We start from the raw sequence: 22,727 nt of genomic DNA on the forward strand, positions 1-22,727 counted from the left end.
TAAATAATCCAAGACTTTATCGAAGTGAACTAAAATGAAACTGCTGCACAGTATTCTTTCAGTTTCTTTAAAGTCGATTTAGTTTATTTTGTTGAGTTATGGGATGACTCAAAGTGCTCTGAATCTGTGGTAAACAAGGGCTTCTGAACTATTTGATTTAGTTCAATTGTCAACCTGTCAAAAAACCATTCCCAAAAGACAAATTTAAAACATCCTCCAGGTGAATAAAAAAATGGCGTAAGAGGCTTCCAAACCAGGCCATACTGAGCCCTTCATTTATCTATTTAGACAAGTTATCTGAGCTTAGACTTTCTTGCATATAGTACACATTTATAATTACTCTTTATTTCTTATTTTATTGTAGGATTAAAAAACAATAGAGTGTGCAAGGTACGGAACAATCAGATAAATTTCTGATTTTTTCAAATTTGCCCACTCTTTCTTCCTATAAAACTCACTTTCTACCAAAAGAAGGCTTATTGATAAGGCAGAGCTACCTGATATCCTTGGATACCACATTTTATTCTTCAGGTAAAAATTAGGTTTGAATGAAATTTGAGGATTGGTCCAGAACTTCTGTCTGAAACACACCTCATAATGCCTGATAAATGTTTGATGCAATGTAAAAATGAACTCAACTCATTGTACTTTTCTCATTTCTACACCTGCTTATATTAATTATATTAATTTTGTGATCTTTTAAGTCGTCAGGAAAAATAATATATTTGTCTGCAGTGATTTTAGTAAAAAAAATTCAAAGTTTCTATTCCTTTATTTAAGAATTTTAAATTCCCCTTGAGATAATAAAATTTGACAATATCTGCATCATAAGTAGTTCCATATGAGGAATGAGTAGGAACACAGTGCAATTTTTTGAACTTCTTTTGTCTGTGCATTTAAACTAGGATACCAAAAGAAAGGTGAGAGAAATTACTGTTCCACTGATGACCTTTGGTAAGCATTAAAGTTAACATTTCAAAGCAGCATGCACATTATCAAGCAAATAATTTAGAATGGGCTTTTTCTTTTTTTCATTTTCTATAGAGAGCAAAGAGTATTTATTCACCCAGTTCAGCCCCTCACAGTCTGAGGATGCTCCCTACAAATGTAACCTGACTTGCTTTAGTTAATTAAATTCAAGCTAAGAAAGACAATCTCTTATTATGCCTGAAAATTTTTCATGAACATAAACTATGTATCACTTAACCCATTTCTTGAACAATTCATGTTCTTTTCTTCCAGGTTGCCAGAGATGAAGCTAAGACCTACTCAGGCAGAACTCTATTCTTGGCAGGTTAGTAGAACAGTCTCATGTATGGGAACCCTGGTCTTACCAATAACTCAGGTATTTCACGCTGTTGGTAACAGGGACCATCTAAAACTTCCAGCCCCATGGAAATAATAGAACTCGTATATTACATAAAATATATGTGTGACTTGGTAAATAATGAGTGCATTCTGAACTGCTATGAATTTTCCTTATTACAAAATAAGATTTAAAAAGAAAAGATCAAGCAAATGCTGGTCTAAAAAAAAAAAAAAAAAAAAAAGGAAAAAAAAGGAAAAAGCTGTGGAGCTAAGTGATTTTGCGAACTAAGTTTCATGAAGGGTTTGCCCTTTTGCAGACAGATCTTCTGCAAAAACACAGTCTCAAGAACAGAAGAATGCGAGCCGCTCAAGGGACTCTTATCATCATAACCACTAATGCAAATGACTTCATTTTTTAAACTGAATATCACAGTACCTTATTTGGTCTAAATAACATGTATGTTTACTGGTTACCTGGAACTTAAACTCGGACCTTAAACTTTTGATAATGGAGACACCCAGGTGCTCACTCTCCCTTGCACCCCTGATGTCTGTCCTGTTTCTTTTTCGTTTCTTTGCCCTCACCCAAGACCCAAGCTGTCTGTCCTAGCTATGCTTGTCTGCTAGGCTTATAATGTGCTCCTCATACTTTATCACAGTTATCATGTGTTACTTCCTCTACCACTTTATGGTAAGTACTATGCTTAATCCTATCTACCTTCAAACAGGGATAAAAATGTTGGTTTTGTCCTCACTACAGATGTTGCTTCTTTGAGTAATTTAAGTATTTAAGAAATTTTGTACTAGCATCCATTCTGCATGGATTTTAGCTGGCAATAAATTAACTAACTCCATGGCAAAAGGAAACTCTCAGAATTTCTTTAGCTTTTTGCTTTTTGATTGAGAGGACACTAAAGATTCTGGGTATATGCAGAGATTAACAGCTACAGCTAGCTCATCTTACATGAAAGTTACAATTTAGCCGTGTGGTAACTTCAAAGCAGAATAAATAGTGAAAAAAACCAAAAAAAGATACAAAACAAACTGGCAAAGAAGTATTCATGCCAGATACAAGTATTTTGTTAGACAGGTCAGAAATGTAAATGGCTAATACTAAGACATTCCAATTAAAAATCCTGAGTATTCGTGTGATTGCATGTCCTTACATCTAAGAAAATTAAGTAAAGGCTGAGTAATCTTTACAGTATCACCTGCAAACCAATCCACTGTTGCACAACTCATTAAATAACCACTGTTAGGTAAACACAAGACATTTTCACAAGCATGTCCCACTTTTTAGAATCCATATCACACAGTTATACCAACTTTTCAATAAACACCTATGTGCACAGATACACATACAAAACTAATATGTAGAGAAGAGAGCTGCTTTAATGGCAATGCCAGGGGTATGCACCAGAAGTGCAGTAAAAGGAAGCTCCTGTGCAGAGATTCCTGGAGGACCTTGTGAAAGGCAGCAAGTACCTGAAACCCCCTACACAGTTTCATTCTGTCTCATCTATGCACCAAAATTTCACCCTCATTTTAAAATTTTTGCCCAGGATTTATTGCTCTGGTCAGACACGCCAATTACAGTGTTCTTTAAATGAATGCCATCTCTGGAGAAGGTGGCAACAACTGTGGGAGATTGAGCTGAACTGTCTTATCTTTTGTATAGAATTTTGAGGGCTATAAACAATAAAACCTCAATGGAAAGTGTTTTCCTTAGTTCAAATGGTTTTAAGATCAATACTCTCATAATATAAGACTGAATACAGTAATCCTTACTAAATCTTTACCAAAGAAAAATTCTCATTGCTCTGAAGTTAGAATTTCCTGAATAACAACATCTGGAGAAGATGTTGCAGAGATTTAGCCCTCTTCTTTGTTTCAGTATCATTACTGACTAATTAAAGGAAGGAAGACATAATCTCTTAATTTTCTTTTATAGAACGAAGAGATTATGAAGGATCATTTTAGCAGTTTCCTGGTTGGCCACCGAAACAAAAGTGACCCATTTACCATTTCCTCAAAATGTTCATATAATTCCAAGGTCAGGGAAAGATTAAGCAAAGCCTCGGAATAGTCTCCACCCATCCCTGTGCTTTCCCTCACCTTTTCCACTATCTCGTAGTCCATCTTGAAAGCCCAGAGCTGGAGCCTGGCAGAGAGTTCGCTGATGGAGGAGAGGGTGAGAAGGAACTGCTCAGCGCTGCCCAGGGGGACATCGGGATTTGCCAGCTGTGCTTCCTGGATCTTCTGCTTTTCCTCCTCAGTTGGGATCATGGTCAGGATTTTCTGTACAGGGAGACAAAAGGCAAGCATCAGTGGTGGGGCTGAGAGGAGTGCGAGCTGGGTGACCCCACAGAAGCCACAGTAAAAGTCCTCAAGTCCTTGACTGTTAGATTAGGACAGCACAGTAGTATCCAAGAACTAATCCACTGCACAAGGAAGCAAAATGAGAAGTGCTATCTCACACACCTGCAGTTTGTTTAAAAATGTACCTGGAATAAAATGCCTTTTTATTTTTTTGAAATCTGTATTCAGATATGGCTAATCATGGGAAGAAACACTGAAGGAGATAAAAGGAAATTAGGACAGATCTCATCAACTTTCATACATTTAAGTTAGAACTTAATATCTTTCTGTAAATTACATATGGAAGTCAGGGTAGAAGGAGAACAGTTTTGTGGCCTGTGATTTACAACAGGTCAGACTAGATTTTAAGATCTCTTTTAGCCCCAATATCTACAAATCTTCAAGCACACTTGTATACAGGAATAACTTGAAGACTCCTGTCCCTTGCTGTTCCCATAATTTCTTATTTTTTGTTCAGTCTGTTTTGTTTTTCTTACAGAAAATGGAAACTATTGCAGCTTACTAGGTCACTCCTAAAGATTTCACCCTAACTGACAACTTCCCAAGGAACACACATTGAATTTAAAGCTGAATTATGCACTGCATAACATATGGCTTTTTTTTCTTTTTATCTGAAAAAGGATCTCAATATCTTCAGTTTCTGCTGTCAGTGTGGCTCAAAATATTTAAATTTTCTCTTCAATTCATGGATTTTACAGGTTTGTTTGAATGTGGCAGCTTTCCTTCTGAAAGTATTGCTCTCTAAGGTGTTGCCTCTTAATCAGTTTTTAACACAATAAATGCACTTCAAAATAAAAAAGAAAAGCAAAACAACATAAAGGCATCAGGCAAGTTGAGGCCTCTATCCTACTGATCACTGCCTCCTTAAAGCAAAGCAGATTTTTAACACAACTTATGTTTATTCATCCCAGGAATGACATGCTTTTGCTGTAGCCGTCTATAATGATAGAGGCTGTTTTGAAGGGGAGGAGAGAATAATAAAAATACAGCCAAAGAGTTATCAGACCCGGCAATCCAAACTACAGCCTTGTTCCAACCCTGGACATAGGCAATTCATCAAAGCAGCACAATTGCCCCCTTCCAGTACCGATAGCTCCCCTTGCTGTCTGCACAGCATCGGAGCTAAGTGTGGATAGAGAGCAAGGGACTTTTCCTGGTCAATCAGGCAATAAAAACAAGAGTTCAGCAGGAAAATAATGTTCAATTTGTTGAACTGGGACTTATTTAATTTCAGCCACAGCATTTGTATTGCTGTCCACTTTCTTCCACACACATTAGTAAAGAAGCATTTTTTTGGTTAATGTTGCCTCTCTCTCTTGCTCTTTGTTGTTATAAACAACAATGACAACAAAAAAAAAGCCTCCTTGCTTGGACACTCAAGATTCTACCTTAATAAATTAATATCTTAAATTTAAAAAATACAAACAAACAAACAAACAAACAAACAAAAAACCGGAGGAAAATCCCTCATTACACTCTGGTGCTTTTCCTTAGCTTGGAAAATATTCTGATGTACATGTGTTCCAACTGACAGCACTTGAGTATTGATTTTGAGATGTGCCTGCCATCCATCCACCCAGACATGCTGAAATCTGTAACTTGGATCATACCTAACATAAAACTAGATTTATAAATAGCAGCTTCATGGTCTCAGTGGTCAACCAATACTCACCTAAAAAAGTCTGTAAAAAAACCCAGACTGAGCCTGAAACTCATAAAGAAAGGTGTTTCACAGTGTCCCTTGGAGGAATCAGGCATCTTAGTACCTACTCCTCTCTTCCACAACTAGAGGAAGCCAACACGCCCTCAGCTGAGACAGCGCAGCTTGCAAATGGGATACATATTGAACATCCATACATGGAGAGTTTAGCAGTAGTAATGCGATGGATGTAAAAATGCTTCTGATGCATTTTTGAAGGCTAACATTGCAGTAGTATTCTCAATTGCTCCTTACAAATAACTATGACTTTTGGCAGCTACCCAGGGATCCCACAAGTATTTTGTGGTGGGGCAATGCCTTCACTCCAGATTTTGCACTGCTTTGGGGCATTTTAAAGAGAGCAAAGAAACAGTAAGCTTTATTTCCAAAGGGACTCTCCTCCTCCTTGAGCTTTATATAAACATCACAAGATAGATGGAGCTGACAAAAAGCATTCATGTCCAAGTTCTGCAAGGCTGCTGTGCTGCATACCATACTATGTGAAACAGAGAATGCCAAGCAAAAGAGCCTGTGCTTGTGGTGCCAGCTGCTGATGATCAGCCCTACTGCTGAAAGCCATGCCTTGGTGGGGCCAGAGCTACTGGCAGGTCTCACACCATCCAGGGTGCTAGTGCCCCCATAGAAACGACCTACACCAGCACTCTGGATCTGCTTGGGCAAATGATTCTGTTCCTGCTGGTCATCATCCTCGGTGTGCCCCTGAGCAAGTAGTGAAATGCTCCTCTTCTCTATTTCCACTCTGACTAATTTGAGCCATTTGTTCAGTGCTGGAAACTGATGAGTACACCATCTGCCACTTTATTATTATTTTAGTTTTTATTTCTATTATTTAAAAAAAATCTAACATTAAAAGCAGCATAAAATCACAGCAGGGCAGAAGGTTATTGGCACCTGATGTGACCATTAAATCACAAACAGCTCAGAGTCCAATCATTACTTCATATTGCTCTTCTTCATATTGCTCTCAGTACACAGAATCCCAGAGTAGGTTACATTGGAAGGGACCACAGTGGGACTACTGATCCAAACCCCCTGCTCAAGCAGGGCCATCCCAGAGCACATGGCACAGGATTGCAACCAGATGGTTTGTGAATATCTCCAGTGAGGGAGACTCCACAGCCTCTCTGGGCAACCTGTTCCAATGCTCAGTCACCTGCACAGTAAAGAAGTTCTTTCTCATATTCAGGTGGAACTTCCTGGGCATCAGGAAGCCTCTTGTCCCATTGCCTCTTGTCCTATTGCTGGGAACCACTGAGAAGGGCCTGGATGCATTCTGTTGACATCCTCCCTTCAGATACTAAATACATCTATTCTGTCAGTTTGCTCTTCTCCAGGCTGGACAGACCCAGCTCTCTTGGTCTTTTCTTGTAACTGAGATGGTCTCAGCAACTTCCTGGTCAATTAAAGAAGAACTGGTTATTAACAAACCCTATGCTCATATTCTCTAGTACATGTGACACATATATTACCCCTTCACGCATTCTCACACAACTGTTTGGGCCAGAGTCTTATGTTTCGAAGAAAACCACTTCACAAATAATGGAGGAAAATAGGCAATTTTTGCATGAGATAATGGACCCAAATTATTCTGCTGCCAGACTCAGCCACCTGCTTGAACTTTCAGCAAAGGGATCAAAGGGCTTATTTCCTGAACTCTGCCATCCTGAGGTATAATCTCCAAAAGTTCCTAAGAGGGAAGACTTACAAAAGGAACATACGGCTGAGGGTCATGGACCTTCAGTGTGGGATGCAAGGAAGCACCTAAGCAGTGATGGTGAATATCCTAGTGCCTCTGAGGAAATTAGGTGCTTAAGTGTTCTCTTTCATGAGATACTGGGGCTTCTCAGTGATGATAAGGTTGCAGAGGTGTCTCATCTTCTGTGTTTGTTTTCACCTGATTTTACCAGGTGAACAACAGCCTGAAAAGATTAGTAACTCAAATATCTGTTTGTTGTGTCCAGAGCTTTCTGTGGCTTGAGGTACACAAAGTTAGCTGCATGACCAAATACACGTTAGTGGGTATTTCACCAGATATTTGACAGGCCTCAGAAAACAATTCAACTCCTGAATGGCTTTCTCACATTTCAGCTTCCAAGGCAGCTGTTAACAAGGCCCATTGCTGGTTTGCATTACCTGTAGAAACTCTAGGAAAATGTAACAGCATATGAAGGTGAGAACTTCACCGTAAGGGAAGCCACCTGCACTAATTACATTACAATTCTTCCAAAAATGATCCAATTCTGAGAAGGAATTACATCTAAAATGCTGATTATCACCCTCTAAATCAGGAACTGAGACTCAGGAACTGATACCATTGCCTCAGTCAGACCATTCCTCTTCCTCAGCTCTCTACAGAAATACATGAACATGTTTTTGCTGGTCACAGAAACTGCAGATGGTGGTTTGGTTTGCTGCAAGGAGACAAAGTGTGGCATTTTTTCTTTAAATAAAGTCTGAAACAGATTAGGGCTGTGATACGCTGACTATGGGTGTCTGGCCAGCAAGGCACCACTGAGGCCATTCTCTCTTCTGTCTAGACTTGTGAAAAAAGGTGTTCTTTCCGGTCACATGTGCTAGCATCATTTGAGACATCCCATCACTCTCACAAAGCATTAGCTAAACAAATTGGAAACTGCAAATGTTGATGTTTTCAATCAGAATCAATGATCAGAATAAAAATGTAAATACTTTACTTGCTTGCAAAAATCAAATTTTGATTTTTGTTCATACATGTCACCATCTGGCTTTTTAACATCAAGCTCTCACTTCTTACTCCTTTTTACATCATCATCAATCAATACTTCCAATTATTTATCACGGGAATGCAGGGTAGCACACCAGGGTATGGGGGGTACAGCACACCTGGAGAGACGTTTTCATTTCAAAGATTTACTAAAAGCTGTACCTACTAATGCAATCAACATTGTGTAGCATCACAAAGCCATACGGTAAAGCAGAAAACAAACCATGCTAATTTCCTCACAGTATTACCCTAATTTTAGTCTGCTAAATTAACCATAGTCTTTGGTATTATTTCATTTTGGTCCGCATTTCCTTACTGAGTAGCCCTTTATGGAGGGATCCACTTGTTTCCTTCGCTACAGAAATGCACCAAGGACTGGTTGGTTGGACTTCATTCTTGCAGTTGCCTCTGATTTATAAAAATCAGGCGCCAGGATTTTAAGCTTGCCTCTTTTGCTTAACTCACAGCAAGACCTCATCCATGCTAAGGAAGCAGCTCTTTCTTCTTCAGTGAGCTCCAAGTTGTTTGAACACAATGAATGCCAAGCATTCAAAGAAAGGAAAACACAAACACTTTGGCAAACATAAGGCAGCAAATTTTTTTTTTAGCTGGATTGGCTCATGCTTGCAAACACACAATGTGCATTCCTCTGAAAATAAGTCTTAAACAGTGCCTGTTTTGCATTCTAAGTGGACTACATCTGCCATTCTAGTGTCATGGACACACTTTCTGCCTTTTTTCACATCTCAGGGTAACCTAACCACTTTAAGACTTAAAAACACACATCATACTTAAGGATAGAGGGCGTTAAAGTAACTGGAGTATTTTTTCCACTTATTTATATCTTTAAAGTCAAAAGGTGAAGTATGGATTACTAACAAGAGTTCAACATCAAAAGCAAAGCAGCATTCAGCAGGATGTAGGGCAGCAGTGGAGGGAGGCTCTATTGGACCTACTGCTCTAACTATGGACTGAGCAAATAAAGAATTGGGCTATTATGAATTTGGGCCTGCAGCCCACTGCATCCCGGCCTTGTTGCTAGCACTACTGCCAGCACTGCTTTAGTCCACTATCCTTAAAGGAATTGCTAAGGTCAGTTTTAAGGTACCATTTAATCCACTGAGATGCAAATCTAAAGCCACACACACACATGACAGTGGTGATACTCCTCAGCAAAGGACACAGCACAGAGCTCACTGCCAAGGCAAAGGATGGCTCAGGTGACTTTTTACACTGTTGGTACTCTGCTCAATTTGTATCTGACAAAAGCTGAAGACAGTCTTAAATTATAACTTCTCTGAAATTTCAGCAGTGAATGCTATGTTGTCACTGCACACATCTATTTTCCTACTCTCTCTTCTGCTTACTGGATGTGACATCTCTTCTAGAAAATTATTGTGCAGAAAGGCTTTTGAGTATCCACTGTGGTACAATTTTTATTAGGCAAAAATTGCATTTTCTTTCCATACCAGTCCTGCCTCAATCAACCCATAGATAAGCTATCAATTGCATTATATAGCAAATTGCTGTATTATCTGTGTATTTTTTAATAAATGAAGTTGATTGTTACACTATTACTGATTCAATCAAAGTGGCGACTAATTATTTCCCTATATTTAGATAGATATGAATCAGAAAACTTTCTAAAAATCTAGGGTGAAACAACAACCTCTCTTCCCACTGTGCTAACTTTAGGGCTAAAGCCAATGAACAGACAGAAAAAGGGAAGAGACACAGGAAACAAAGCTTGCCTATACTGTAGACCAAAGGGGCCGTATGGAAAACTGAGGCAAGGATCTGCTGAAAAGCATGGGACTCACAATAATTCATTTTTGTATCAACCTGTGTGCTACCTGGCCAGTACTGCATAGCTTAATCCAGCCCTATGTGTCACTATGAAGGTCTGACTCTGTAACATGTTGTAAGAAAAACATGTAATTTGGGACTGAAAAGAAAATCTGAATTCAGTGTGGGGTTTCACCTGACAAAATAAATATATATAGTTGAGGGAAAAAAGCTCCTGTCTCCATGGACATAATCCTTCCCAACCAATCAAGACTTCATTCCTCAAAGTGCAAAGTACCTGGGCTCTGCTGCACTTACCCTTTCTCTTGATTTCAAATACCTGAATGATCACATTAGGATTACTCACATCACATCAAGCTGTGAGGACAGACCTCAGAGACCCTTTCTTTAGCTCTGGGCAAGTATATTAAGAGCGTACAATTTCCTGGTTTCTTAAATTCTTCAAATTGAAATCCACCTTCATACATATTTTAAATGAAATTATGGGTTCTTGGCAGCTAATGGAAAGGTCACCCAAAGGAGGGTGTGGTGGTACAAAGCACAGCTGTGGACACCAGAACAGGTGGCTGGCAGATGGATAGCCCAGAGAAAAATGTTGGCAGTGAAAAGGGTGGGCTGTGCAAAGTACCTGAAACCAGGAGAAGGACACAGTTCTAAGGAGAGGATACACAGAAGTTAATGAAGATTTCTCCTTTGTCAGCCATTTTATGTTGGACTTTGTATGGAAACACTGCCTACCTACAGCACTGAGATCTAACTGGCTGTGAGTTGGGCTTGGCTGGAGGGGTACTTCTCTCCAATATTTTAAAGCTTAGTACTGCAGACTGCAGTGGTGGGTATTTGGGCTGGGTCATGAAAAATTACTGGTTTTAGAGTGATCTGCCACCTTCATAATATGAATAAAATATGCATATAGCAAAAAGTAATACAGCTTGGGGAAGAAGCAACATTCCAGGTCTTGCCTTCTAGCTAGAAGGATCTTTTGCCTTAAGCATTTCTTTTGCATCCAACTGTTGGCAACACCATTTTCAGTCCAGGAAACTTTTCTCATTTTCTTTTGTAGTCAGCGAGGTGGAGGTGGGAAGGGGGAAATCATGAAACACAGTGCCAAACCACTAAAAGGTGACTGTGAATTAATACATGACCTCTGATAGCCACTGGTTGAGATTTGTAGCTGTGCAGATTACTCTTGCTAGATGATACAGGCTTATTGGAAAAAAAAATTTGAAATTATTACGACCATAATGAAAAAAACAGTGGAGCCACAGGCTTCTTTTACACTTCATAGAAGAAAAATGTTTTGATAAAAAAAAAATAAACAGAGCTCATCTTGGATCTTGGTAAGAATATCTGCAAAGTCAAACATGTAGTGGTAAAAATTACATCATCTGTAATCTTTATACCAACTGCTTTTCTTCAAACAACAGTAACACAGAAATGCTATTCTGGGCAGAACTAGTCGCCGTATTTGTTTTCCATTAGATATACAATCTAGAATGGCTCCAACAGCTAGCTGGGCATGAAATTTATTAAACCCTGTACTAGTTGCATCAGCCCTAGTAACTCACTGCCTATTTTTGCTGCTCACAATATTTCAGTCAAGCTTCAGATACTACTCTGAAAAACCTGACAGGAATTAACACCATTGCTACTCAAACAAAGCAGATAATCCATGATCACTGAGCGTGCCCAGCCTCACGATGCTTCCTGCTTCTGAGCCCTGGTTTCACAAACTTGCACTGGTTTCACAAACTTCAACACTCAGACACGATATAATACACTCCCTTCTATTTCTTCCATGACCAGTCTGGCCTGTACCACATGCAACATGGGGAAAAAAAGTATTGCAAATGCAGACTTGAAGACATCAACTGTTCTTTCTTACCTCTATTCCTTCCTTGTTTAAGGCATATTCATCAAAGTTCAAAATAGCAGTCTTGATGGTGCGGGGAGGGGGCAACACAGTCAAGCCAATATTAATGGCATTGCTTCGCTTTGAGTCCAACACAATGATCTCCTGTCGCTTCCCATCTGCAGCAGTTTTCTTGGGAAAGATGAGAACAAGGTCATTATTCCTCTGATCTGTTTTATAAAGGAAAAGTCACTCCTTTCACTAATGACTTCCCCCACTAGAGAAAGCTGACACTGAATGAAAACCTAATTTATTTGCAGGCATCAAAACAAGCTGAATTCTTCTAGCACATCCTTATCCCATCAACATGAGGTGCCAGGATTCAGAGATCTGAGTGCTGCCGTGCAAAGCAGAGCTAGTCTGACACAGCCCTCAAAAAGGCAGTTTGGGACAGAAGCCAGTCTGAAAAACACCTGAAACTGCCTCTGCCAGACCAGAGCTCTGCGGTGCAGAAGGACTGGCCAGCACAGGACTAATGGTGCAGCAGCTGCGCAGCCAAGGGGCTCCAGGGCTCAGTTCCCTGTTAGATGCACCAATCTGAACCCTTTCTCACTTGTGGGGCTGGCTGGGAAACAGAATTGTTTCCACCTGCCTGCCAGCATTCTCCTGTGTTATAAATCCACCTCAGACACTGGCAAAGGAGGCATAGGTGCCCCTCTGGAGGCACTGGCATGGTTTTCTGACCTCTGGCTGCCAGGGAAAGTTATTCTACCATGCTGCTCATGATACGTCTGTCAAGTCCTTCAGAGATGCAGAAAAATTTCAACCCTCATGCTTTTTTCAAGGTTTTATTTGAGACTATTCATACCCCTGGATCTTACCTCCAGTACAAACAATAATAAAATCACAAAGAACTGGCAACAAATGCTTTAAATTCTATTCTATTGTAGACACAAGGAATTTCTTTCTCTTTCTCCCCATCCTTACAGTGGCAAAATGTGAACCAACTATGCTACGTGATTTGAAATCCACTTATATGGCATAAGGTAGTGTTGAATGCGGTCTTTGCTTTTACACCTCAGCATGTCTCTCCTTCTCTCTCTCATCATCCCATGCTAGGTCTCTCTTTGGAAACTACATATGTTGTGCCAGGTAGCTGAAAGGTGAGAGGACTCTGCCCCTCATACCCTTTCCCCCCTCTGCATGTATGTGAACACTGTAAACATGTTTTCTGTGGTTCCTCTTCCCTATCAGAGATGGACTGAAAAATGCTGTCAAAAACAGCAGTGTAGGGAGAAGTCCTGCATGCTGAAGTATCAGTCTTTCATCTCTTGTGGATTTGGGGAAAGCCCTGGAGAAGACTTACTGCTCAAGTCTTAATTTGCATTCAGGATTGTTTTTCAGACTACTGAGCTTTGTCCTTCACTTTCTTTGGGTCTGCTCCACAGCCACCAAGACACAAAGTACCCCACCGCCAGGCCTACGTGCTGGTTTTGAATTGGAAGTTAGTAAAGACGAATTCATCAAAGCACCTCCAGAAAAATGGGGAATGCAGCTGTATCATTAAAAAGATACATTTTTCTGGCATAGCTCAGAACCTTACTTGCACAGGAAGAGGTTTGCCCACTGCTTCCTGCAGCCTGCCCAGCACCTGTGTGATACCACAGTCGTTCATTATACCAGAACAACTAATGTATGATGCAACTTCAGGGGGCATATGGGACTGAAGGCAGGTGCAGTTCACAGGAATTGGAGAATACCCAACAATGATCTGAGAAAGTAAAAAGAGGGTTGTTTTTCTAAACTTAAAAAGAAGCAATTTTGCAGTAAACAGAATAAATTTTAGGAGAGAAAAGATAACATTTGTTTTCGAGGTTTTTATATCAGTTCTGTCAGAACTGATCTCTTAAAAGCTTAAAAGTATCCCCAAAGCCTTCCTGAACTTTCCCTTCTTTGAGTAGAGTCCTCTTTTTCTTGGGGAGCTACCTGAAGGATGTGAGATGCAGCTTCTCCTTTAATGCCGTGAGTTTTACTTCCCGAGCCGCTAATCACATTCTCAGGACCACAGTTAGTGGCCAAGACCACATTAAAACCAAACGGGGTTCACCAGAGACTGCTTCCTCTTGAGTTTGTATTGCCCTAGGCCTTTTTTAAACCACCACTTATTACCTTGTCCTTTGGAGCACAGAATTACACAGCTCCAAAGAATTAATGCGGAAGAGAAAAGGCCAGGGGATAGGAGTTAAATTTAGGCTTCCCACATGTGGTATGGGTAAGCAGGCCTCAAATCTGCAGCTCCGTTTTTAGGCTCCCAAGTTTGACAAGAGAGACATATTAATTTGGGGGTCCCAGGACACTCACGGCCGGGATCACTGAGATCTCCACAGTGCACGCGCTCCCTAACAATGAGTTATGAAGGACAGATGAGCTGTACAGGGCATGAGTGCATGGAGGCATTTTCCAGAGCTATAACTGCATATGGGATATAAAATGTTAGGGTGAGTAACCCTTTTCAAAAACAAGGGCTGAAGAGATTTTAAACCCATTCTTGGGACGACATCTGAGTTCCAAAGAAATCCTTTCCAAATAAATAAAGGGATGAAGAAAAGAGAAAGATTTTACTACTATGAACTTTACTACCTTATTGCTAGGAAAAGAATTACTTTTTGTCTGCAATGAAATTGCACAGGTGGAAGTGTCTGACTGTTAAAATAAGCTACAACTACTAATTTATACTATAATATTTGGTGACCTCAATCTATGCTTTATAAATTCATTACCAGAGAGTGACTTAAAATGCTTGAGGGAACAGTGAACTAATGCACTTGATTTTATATTTTAATATGTTAGTATGAAGTGTAATCCCTGAACTTCTGCATACTATATATACTATATAATTTTATGTAATTGCAAAAGTATCTATAAAATACAAACATACTAGGTAGTATAATCTGTGGAAAACAAACACTTCTGCAATGTATTAAAAATTATAGTGAATTTACACCTTTACAAGACCTAACTGGCCACATTCTCTTGCCTCTGTTGCAGACTGGGTAGTCTTCAGATGGATTATTTAAAACCTATTACCATCCCACAGAAAGTGATTTGTAGTCTGATCAGAACATATCCTTAAACATGCCCCTTTGCTTTAACCAATGTGAGAAGCAGGAAAAATTAAATGACTTTTCAAGTGGTCATATAAATAAATAAGTAATTATATTATGACCACCAATTCAGAAATATCTCCTGCCTTTCAAGTTGCAAAAGTCTGCATCAGTAGTACAGAAAAATCTACCTTAATAGTGAGAGGTCTTTTTTTTAAAATTTTATTTTTATCTTCATTAGTAAGCATTCAATACAAGAGATTTAAAACGAAATTGCTCAGCTGCCACTGACTTTTTCCAGGATACCTGTTTGTAATCTTTTCCTGAAATTCTGGTCCACATTTATGACTTGTCTTGGCATTTACTGAAATTGCAACAAATCCATTCAAAAGGAATATGTGTCTAAGCCTGTGTACACGAAAGCAGATTCCTTACTTTTTCTCTCCTACTAATTTTTATGTCTGTGGGCACATGATGGATCACTATGTCCCACAGGGTATACATGAATCAGCAAAATAATACTTTCATGCAAAACCAAGTGGATGGCAAAAAGGCTGAACATCAACATTTAATTCAGGAGTGTCTGCATGATTTCACTTCTCTTCACAGAAAAGTAAACACTTTGAAGTACTTTGCCAAAATACCTGCTTTGTTTGGTGGAGTGAGAAGGAAGGAAAAACTACACTGGTTTGGAGGGGATAGCTGATCACTCTTTCTATTGGCAAATATAATGTAGGGTGGTCTATTCTAAAAAAATAAACCATCTGCAACTAAAGGTGCTCCACTAAATAACATCAGTGTGCAAGTTTCTCAGTGTGGCATAAGATTTCCTAAAATCAAGAATCTCTTCTCCCAGTCCCCCAAACCCCGTATTATATCCTACAATTTTAAATCCACTTTATTTTATTACAGTCTATTGTGTTTAATGAAAAACTTCTCATGAGCCAGGAAGTAGCTGTTTATAGCTGTGTGTTGTGGAAATCACAGTGAAGGATTAGAAACTGGAGTAAAATTGGTTACAGCTGTATGAGAGAGCATAAGCACAAGAGAGAGCCAAGCCTCCCCTTTATACACCCTGACTTTGCTTCTCCTCTCATCCTTCTGGACTGTTCCTTTTCCATGCACCTACTTCCATCTCTTGCTATGAAATATAGAGATTTGACTTTTGATTTGTTGCTCTGCACTCTCTTTTTTCAGCTGAACCAACTGAGCTGTGAGTCAGACTTTACAATATTATAGAATAAACCTGTTTTGGATTGCAGCCATTGGACAGGAGAAACTAGACACAACGGGGAATGTGCTCTCTGGAAATAAACCAAGCAGTCTGGAAAAATCGAGACCTATCCTAATTTGAGTGCAATCTTTGCACCAAACCTCAAGTCTTTTAGGATTCGGTGGTCTGCCTAATTATTCCCACTCCCACTTGATCTAAGGACCATCTCGTCTCTGGAAGATTTGCTGGTGTTCACAAAAACCAGGCAAGAGTTTCAAAACCCTGCACAGAATTCTACTACAGTACTCCTCGGTCCCCATTGTCTTCTCTGCAATGAGACAAGGAGACTTCTGTGTTATGGGGCAGGGTAGAAAGAGAGCCAAAAATACAATGTCTCACGCAGAGAGCAGTTATTAGTCGCCAAGGGGAAAGCACCTAAATCATTCCTCAGACTTGCACTAATTTCAAAGAAACCTGCTCACTCATCTTCCAGCCAGAAGCCAAAAGCTGTGCCAAAGCATCAGGCAGGTTTGAGAAGCAAGTGTGAGGGAGGGAAAATAGCCAAGGGTAGTTTGGGAACATGCACCGATGATTGACTGGAAAAGTAAACAAGTCATAATTCCAACAACTTTAAATTTTATCAAAATTTTATGTGAGAATAAAAGATTAGGAATCAGCCAGAGTGCTCCATTACAATGCTGGCACTTAGCACAAAGCTAAATTTTGGAAATGGCAAATATGTTATCATTCCACATTCAATTCAAGGAATTAAATATTTTATGGATCTAAGAAAATGCTCTCATTCCTTCCATCTATGAACCATCTGTGGCAGATTTGTATTTACGGGGAGAGAGATGAGGAGTAGCATGCCACAATGTCACCAGCATTCCTTCCTCAGCAGAAAAGGAATTAGAGAGAGAAATTAATCTCAGCATTGGCCAGAAGAATAATCAGCTGAATGCATTTTTAAAGGTGCTACACTATACGTTTCAGATTTGCATGCATCTGTGTCACAAAAAAATTCAACTAAGAGCAATGATGGCAGATCTACATGAGCCATCTCTTTAGGTACCTGTTGCTTGCTAGATATTTGGGGGCTTGATTACAATTCCAGTGTTTCCACTTGGTCAAGAAGATCAAGAAGAACTATTAGAAAATTTTGAGTTAACAAACTGGACAAGTGACACAGAGAACCTTTACTGTGAGACCTCCTGATTCCCCAGAGTAGGAGCAAACAATAATATCTATAATACATAATAGATAAAATAACTTTCTCTACCTAAAGAGAAGTAAAATATTTAAGGTGCTGACCGTTTCTTATGTTACTATAAGGCATATAGGCATACAGAGAAAACACACAAGCAATTCATTTCTTTTAAGAGAGATGGACATTTTTTACTGTCACATTAACTGGAAAAAAACATTGTTTCCCTGATACCAATTACACTGCGTAGAAGAAATAGAGTTTATGTAGCCATGAAAAACAAATGTTTAGGCTAATAACTTTTTTAATGCTACTTCAAATTCCTCCTAAATGTAACTATAAAAAGCTTCCTTTTGTTGTTGATTCTAATGTTAAACAGCCATGTCACGAGCCTTTGTGAGTTTATTTTGTAACAATACTAAGGAAGAGGGAATCCTAGCTACAGAGGTATTCCTGTGCCAGCATCTATCCTAAAATTGCCACATTGCATAAATTAAAGATTTAAAATAGGCCTTTTCACCAGTATAAAACAAAATCCCAACATCCCTGCAGAGCTCAGCTGTAAACATGGTCCAGCTGATAATTCGATCCTTCAGAACAAAGCACATGTGTAGACTTTCTGCAGCAGATATTCTGATATTCTAACCTTTCCACATAATGATTAGGAAAATATTACCAAGTGAAGAACTGTCAAATACACAGATATGAATCACCATGCTGTGACCTTTTTATGAATACAACAGAAAGTATTTCAGACTCCAATATCTAGTTTGGCACTCAGCTGTGGACAATCTAATGTAAAATTTGTTGGTATTTGCCACCTGGAGTGATATCCCACAACTGGCAGACCTAAGCAGGGCAACTTGGCACATACACTACCCTAGGCTCATCTCTAGTGTCAGGCCATGGAATATCTTTCGTCATAGGCCAAGCTAGAAACACATCCAGTAATTTCCACTGGTTTGATATAAACAACATAAATCACCTAGATCTAACTCAGAATGAATACCAATACAATAGCAGAAAATAGCAAACTGAAAACAAGCTGTACCTTTGTGACAGGCAGTTCCTTGGATTTAGACTCAAAGAGATGCTCCAGTTTGGAAGTGTCCACCTTAATGGGTTCCAGTTTCGACCACAGGAATTCTCTGCAGCGTTTGTTGTTTTTACACTGCCACTCAAATGGCCGTACCTCATTCCAAAACAGACGGATGGTTTTCTTCTTCTTTATAAATGCTGGCTGACCCCTAGAAACCTGGGGTGACCCTAAACCCTGAGGAGTGCTGAAAAGTGGAGGAGGAGCCAATAAATTAGCAGAGGGTGGAGGTGGAGGCGGACATCCAAACAAGGGGGGAGGCGGTGGAGGAGGCAAACCCAGAAAAGAAGGTGGAGGTGGAGGAGGGGGAACAAGGGAGTCCCCAGGACCCATATCCATATCCAACACATCTACATCATCCTCCTCCCCCAAGTCTGTAAAATCCATGTCTTTGATTTTAAGTTCTCGAGGATTAGCCATGAGCTGATCCCAGATGTAATCAGATTCCTTCTTTGTCTGTGCTGGTGTTTTCTCGGGGACCTGTTCACTGATTTCATCTTCAGGCACTGCCGTCCCCTTAGCCAGCTCACCACTGTTAAATTTTTCTGCAAAGGCTTTCACACTGCCTTGGTTATCCAGATTTCCAAGCTCCATCTTTTTGACACTTTCATCTTTAGCCTGCTTTGTGGCCTGAAGAATAGAGATCCTGCTGGCTAGGCTAGTGAGTGCCTCCTCACTTTCTTCCGTCTCCTTCTCTTCCTCCTTCGCCTCCAGCTCCTTTTCCTCTTCATCTTTAGGCTTCTTGTTATGGGCATACAACATGTCCAGCATAAACCGCTTGTTGTTGAGGATGTTGCTGCACTGCTCATTCACATCAGCATCCTGAATGGTCTGTGACCACGGACCTGCAATCACACACACAGAGACGGGAAGAGTCAAGGGAAGGAAGTCAGAGCACCAAGAACACTCCTCAACCCACCAAAAAAACCATTCTGGGATGCATGTACAACTAGTCTGAAAGTGGGTAAGCAGTTACTGTGGAAATTTTGAAATAAGATACACTGCTGATACATGGCCTGATCTTGATGTGTTGGGAGTACATCTCAAAAAAGGAAGGGGAGTAGAGCATAAATATGTGGCTTGGGAGGGACTATATAACTTTCAGGATTTGAATGTTCAGGTCTCTCCTGAAATCTGTCAGGTTTCATTTTGTCTTGGCTACCTCAGCTTATTTTATACAGTGCATAAGTTCTCACAACCTTTCGCATTCCAGCATGGGACGTAAATATCATGACAATGACACAAAACAGGTTATCATTGTACTCTTCATCTGGCCAGGTACTGGAACAACCTCAGGAAAATTTTCATGTGAAAGAGATCTTCCCTGCCTGATGTCAAGGTCAACATGTAGCTGTTTACTCCTCCTCCTCCCACACTGCTGGCCTGGGAAGGGCAGCTTCCAGACCCCACAGAACCCCCCGCCTGGGTAACTGGGTCATCTTCACAACACAGACTATTGGAATTCCAAAGCAGGCTGCATACCCAGGGTACAGCTCTCAGGGCAATTCAGTGAGCGTAAGCATAAGAAAGATTTTAAAAGTTGTTTATAATATGAGGACCTTTATAAAATAATTTTGAACATGCTGCCCATCAACCACTGTTAACCTCCCTGTTATATGTCAGTGTTGAAAGACTGTTGGCCTTCCCACATCACATTCATTTAACATTTCACTGTAATGAAGCTTCACCTTTCTGACTACTGCTTTTCTCACCAATAATATGCAAAATATGATGTTTGAGACAGCACCATAAATAACAAATTATAGTGGTCAAACTGTAAAAATATATGATGTAAGCATCTCTATGACTCCATTTCCCTGAATTTAATACTGCTAACCAATGTGGATAATGTGTCTAAAAATTATGGTGCTCCTTTTTCCAGTGGGTGTCAGATAAAGTGATTAAACATGCAACAATGATAATTCTTCACACTTTCTGCATTTCCTGTGTGGAATTCCTTCTGTTCCCCATAGTCCTCACACATTTTATTAATACATTTTTCATAAACTCTGCTTCTTTTATTTCATCATTTTACTTTGATCACTAGCCTGACTTTTTTGGGGGTCCTTGTGGTTAAAGATTTTCTTTTATATCTGTAGGTTTCCCTTTTTCTTAAACTCCCATTTTATCTTGGTGTCGTCACTCATGCTCCCACCTTCTTCAATAGCTTGGAGTTTTAAGTAACATTTACAGCTTCCTCTGTCAATGGAGTTGTTTTCTTACCACAACATCTAGACCTGTGCTCTGCGAAGGTGTCCTCTTGGTGAGATCTAAATCCAGGGCCCCACAGCTCCCCGCCTCCCCTCCCTTAAAACAAAACTGCATTAAAATATAGGGCCTTGCAGCACAAAGTGTATGGACAGCAGTGATTACTGCCTCTACTCAGATCAAGCTCTAAACCATGTTTTAAAATCAGTCCAGAGGTTTAACCCCAGACAAAAAGAAAGACTTTCAGAAATGGCTACAACCTACTTTCCTGCAGGTAGCTTGACTGCTTCCATTATCTGCTCATTTTTCTTCAGACTTGATCCATGGGATTGCTTTCTTACCAGTACTTGTCCCCTGAGGCAGTCTCTTAGATTTCTCTCTAAGGTAGTTTCAATAGACAAGATCACTAGACAACTCCTTCCCACACAATAGATTTTACCCACCTGCGCCCTCGCAGAGGATTTCTCCCTAATTCCAGGCCTTTCCTTCAAAGATGTTCAAGATGGCTCCCAAGATCTATCCCACAAAGCCCACATGATCTAACCCCCTCACTTTCACCAGATGGGATCCTCCAGTGTTTAATCCCTTTTCAAAACTACTCATCAGAATTTGCTCAGACATGGTCTGTAATTTGCATTCCTCAGTTCCACCCCCAACTGTCCAAGCTGAACAAATATCATTTCTGTGAAGACTCTTTCTACTTTGGTGGCCCTGTTCTGCCCTCCTCTCCACAAGTAAAGCTTTGAAATACCATTGGAGAAACAAGACTTGTTGGAAGCCAAATTTGGCAAGATGGCTAATGAAGAAGCTTGCACCAAGGATTTTATTCCTTTGTCCTCAATGCACCTGGGCAGAACCAACAGGCCATCTCATAAATGGCAAAATGCTTGTTGGGAATGTCAGAACTGCTGGAGAAAGTGCTCTTGTTTGCTTTCCAAAACTCCTCACCTACCAGAGAGCAAACAATTCACTACATGAGTTCTCCTATACACCACTACAAAATAAATCTTTTTAAGATGCTGATTTTAGTAAGAGTACATTTCTTAGGTTTAAAAAAAAGTACATAGGGACTTTAAATTAGAGTGGTAACAGGTTAGTAACAGACAAGGAGAAAAAACTTGCAATTCTCCTTTATTTGCACTTGGACTATCTTGGACTATGCCACAGTGTAGCAACATCCTTCATCTGTGATCCCTCCCCAGCCTTTCCTACAGATATATCTATCTACATTCTTTAGGAGTACAATAGCATTCTAAGTAACTCAATCTTGATGCTAACTGAAAAGAAATTAGCTCTAAAATTTAGGATCTAATTAGTGTAATGCTTCTCAGGAAAAAAAAGTGACAGATTTAAACTTTAACAATTCAAAATGACAGTTTACATCTGTGAGGTAATTGCTGGGATTCAGAGCTATCACTCTTCTTTCAGGACAGAGCGGGACAATTTCACGCTGTGAAGCACATCTCATTTTCTTATCTATAATTTAGAAAATATAGGACTATGCATTTCATGGTTTAGACCAAAGAAAACTTGGGAATCAAATACCCTAATTACATTACATTCCTTTACCTCCCTATGAAAAAGAGAAAAGAGTAATCAACAAAGCCAAAATCTGCCTTTTATTCCCTCTTTTCCCGGGCTGAATGACAAACTGATTATCATTATCTCTCTGAGCAGAAACTTGGTAGTTAAAGTGTTTCTCATGCTGGGGACCTTTCCAGGCTGGTACCTGGTGGTGTACTTGACTAGAATCCCTTAGCACTGTGAAACTGGTCTTTTCCAGACAAGGTGTATTTCATGTGCCTCCTCCACATGAGCTAAAGATGGCCACAGCCCAGACCTGCGTATCTCTCTCTGCTGTCGGAAGCCTGACCAAGACAGAAGAACTGAAGGGAAGGAACAAACATCTCAGCCCTCACAGCCCTTCCTTTTTCACTATAATGATGATAAAAGGTATCTGGAACTTCATGACGAATCATGTCAGCACAGCCCTTTGTCTCACTGACTTATGTACAGAATCCTAAATAAATTCTCGAGGAGCTAGAGATGCAAGTCTTTGCAATGTGGTGATTCAGTAGTTAATATATTAATCTT

General features: G+C 39.9%; 1 protein-coding gene across 6 annotated transcripts in view; it reads right to left on the reverse strand.

The window, feature by feature from the left end:
• FHOD3 (formin homology 2 domain containing 3) overlaps positions 1 to 22,727 on the reverse strand; it is a 374,111-nt gene that overhangs the window by 44,450 nt on the left and 306,934 nt on the right. For all 6 annotated transcript variants that reach the window (XM_066185497.1, XM_066185488.1, XM_066185478.1 and 3 more), the window contains 3 exons: positions 18,381 to 19,270; positions 11,842 to 12,000; positions 3,424 to 3,606 (listed from right to left, as the gene is read on the reverse strand). In XM_066185497.1, coding sequence (XP_066041594.1) covers positions 3,424 to 3,606; positions 11,842 to 12,000; positions 18,381 to 19,270 — 1,232 coding nt within the window. The remainder of the gene's footprint in view (positions 1 to 3,423; positions 3,607 to 11,841; positions 12,001 to 18,380; positions 19,271 to 22,727) is intronic.

The sequence above is a fragment of the Chamaea fasciata genome, unplaced genomic scaffold, assembly GCF_029207755.1.
Source record: "Chamaea fasciata isolate MVZ Bird 193981 ecotype frontalis unplaced genomic scaffold, bChaFas1.0.hap1 SCAF_1, whole genome shotgun sequence".
NCBI classification, from domain to species: domain Eukaryota; kingdom Metazoa; phylum Chordata; class Aves; order Passeriformes; family Sylviidae; genus Chamaea; species Chamaea fasciata.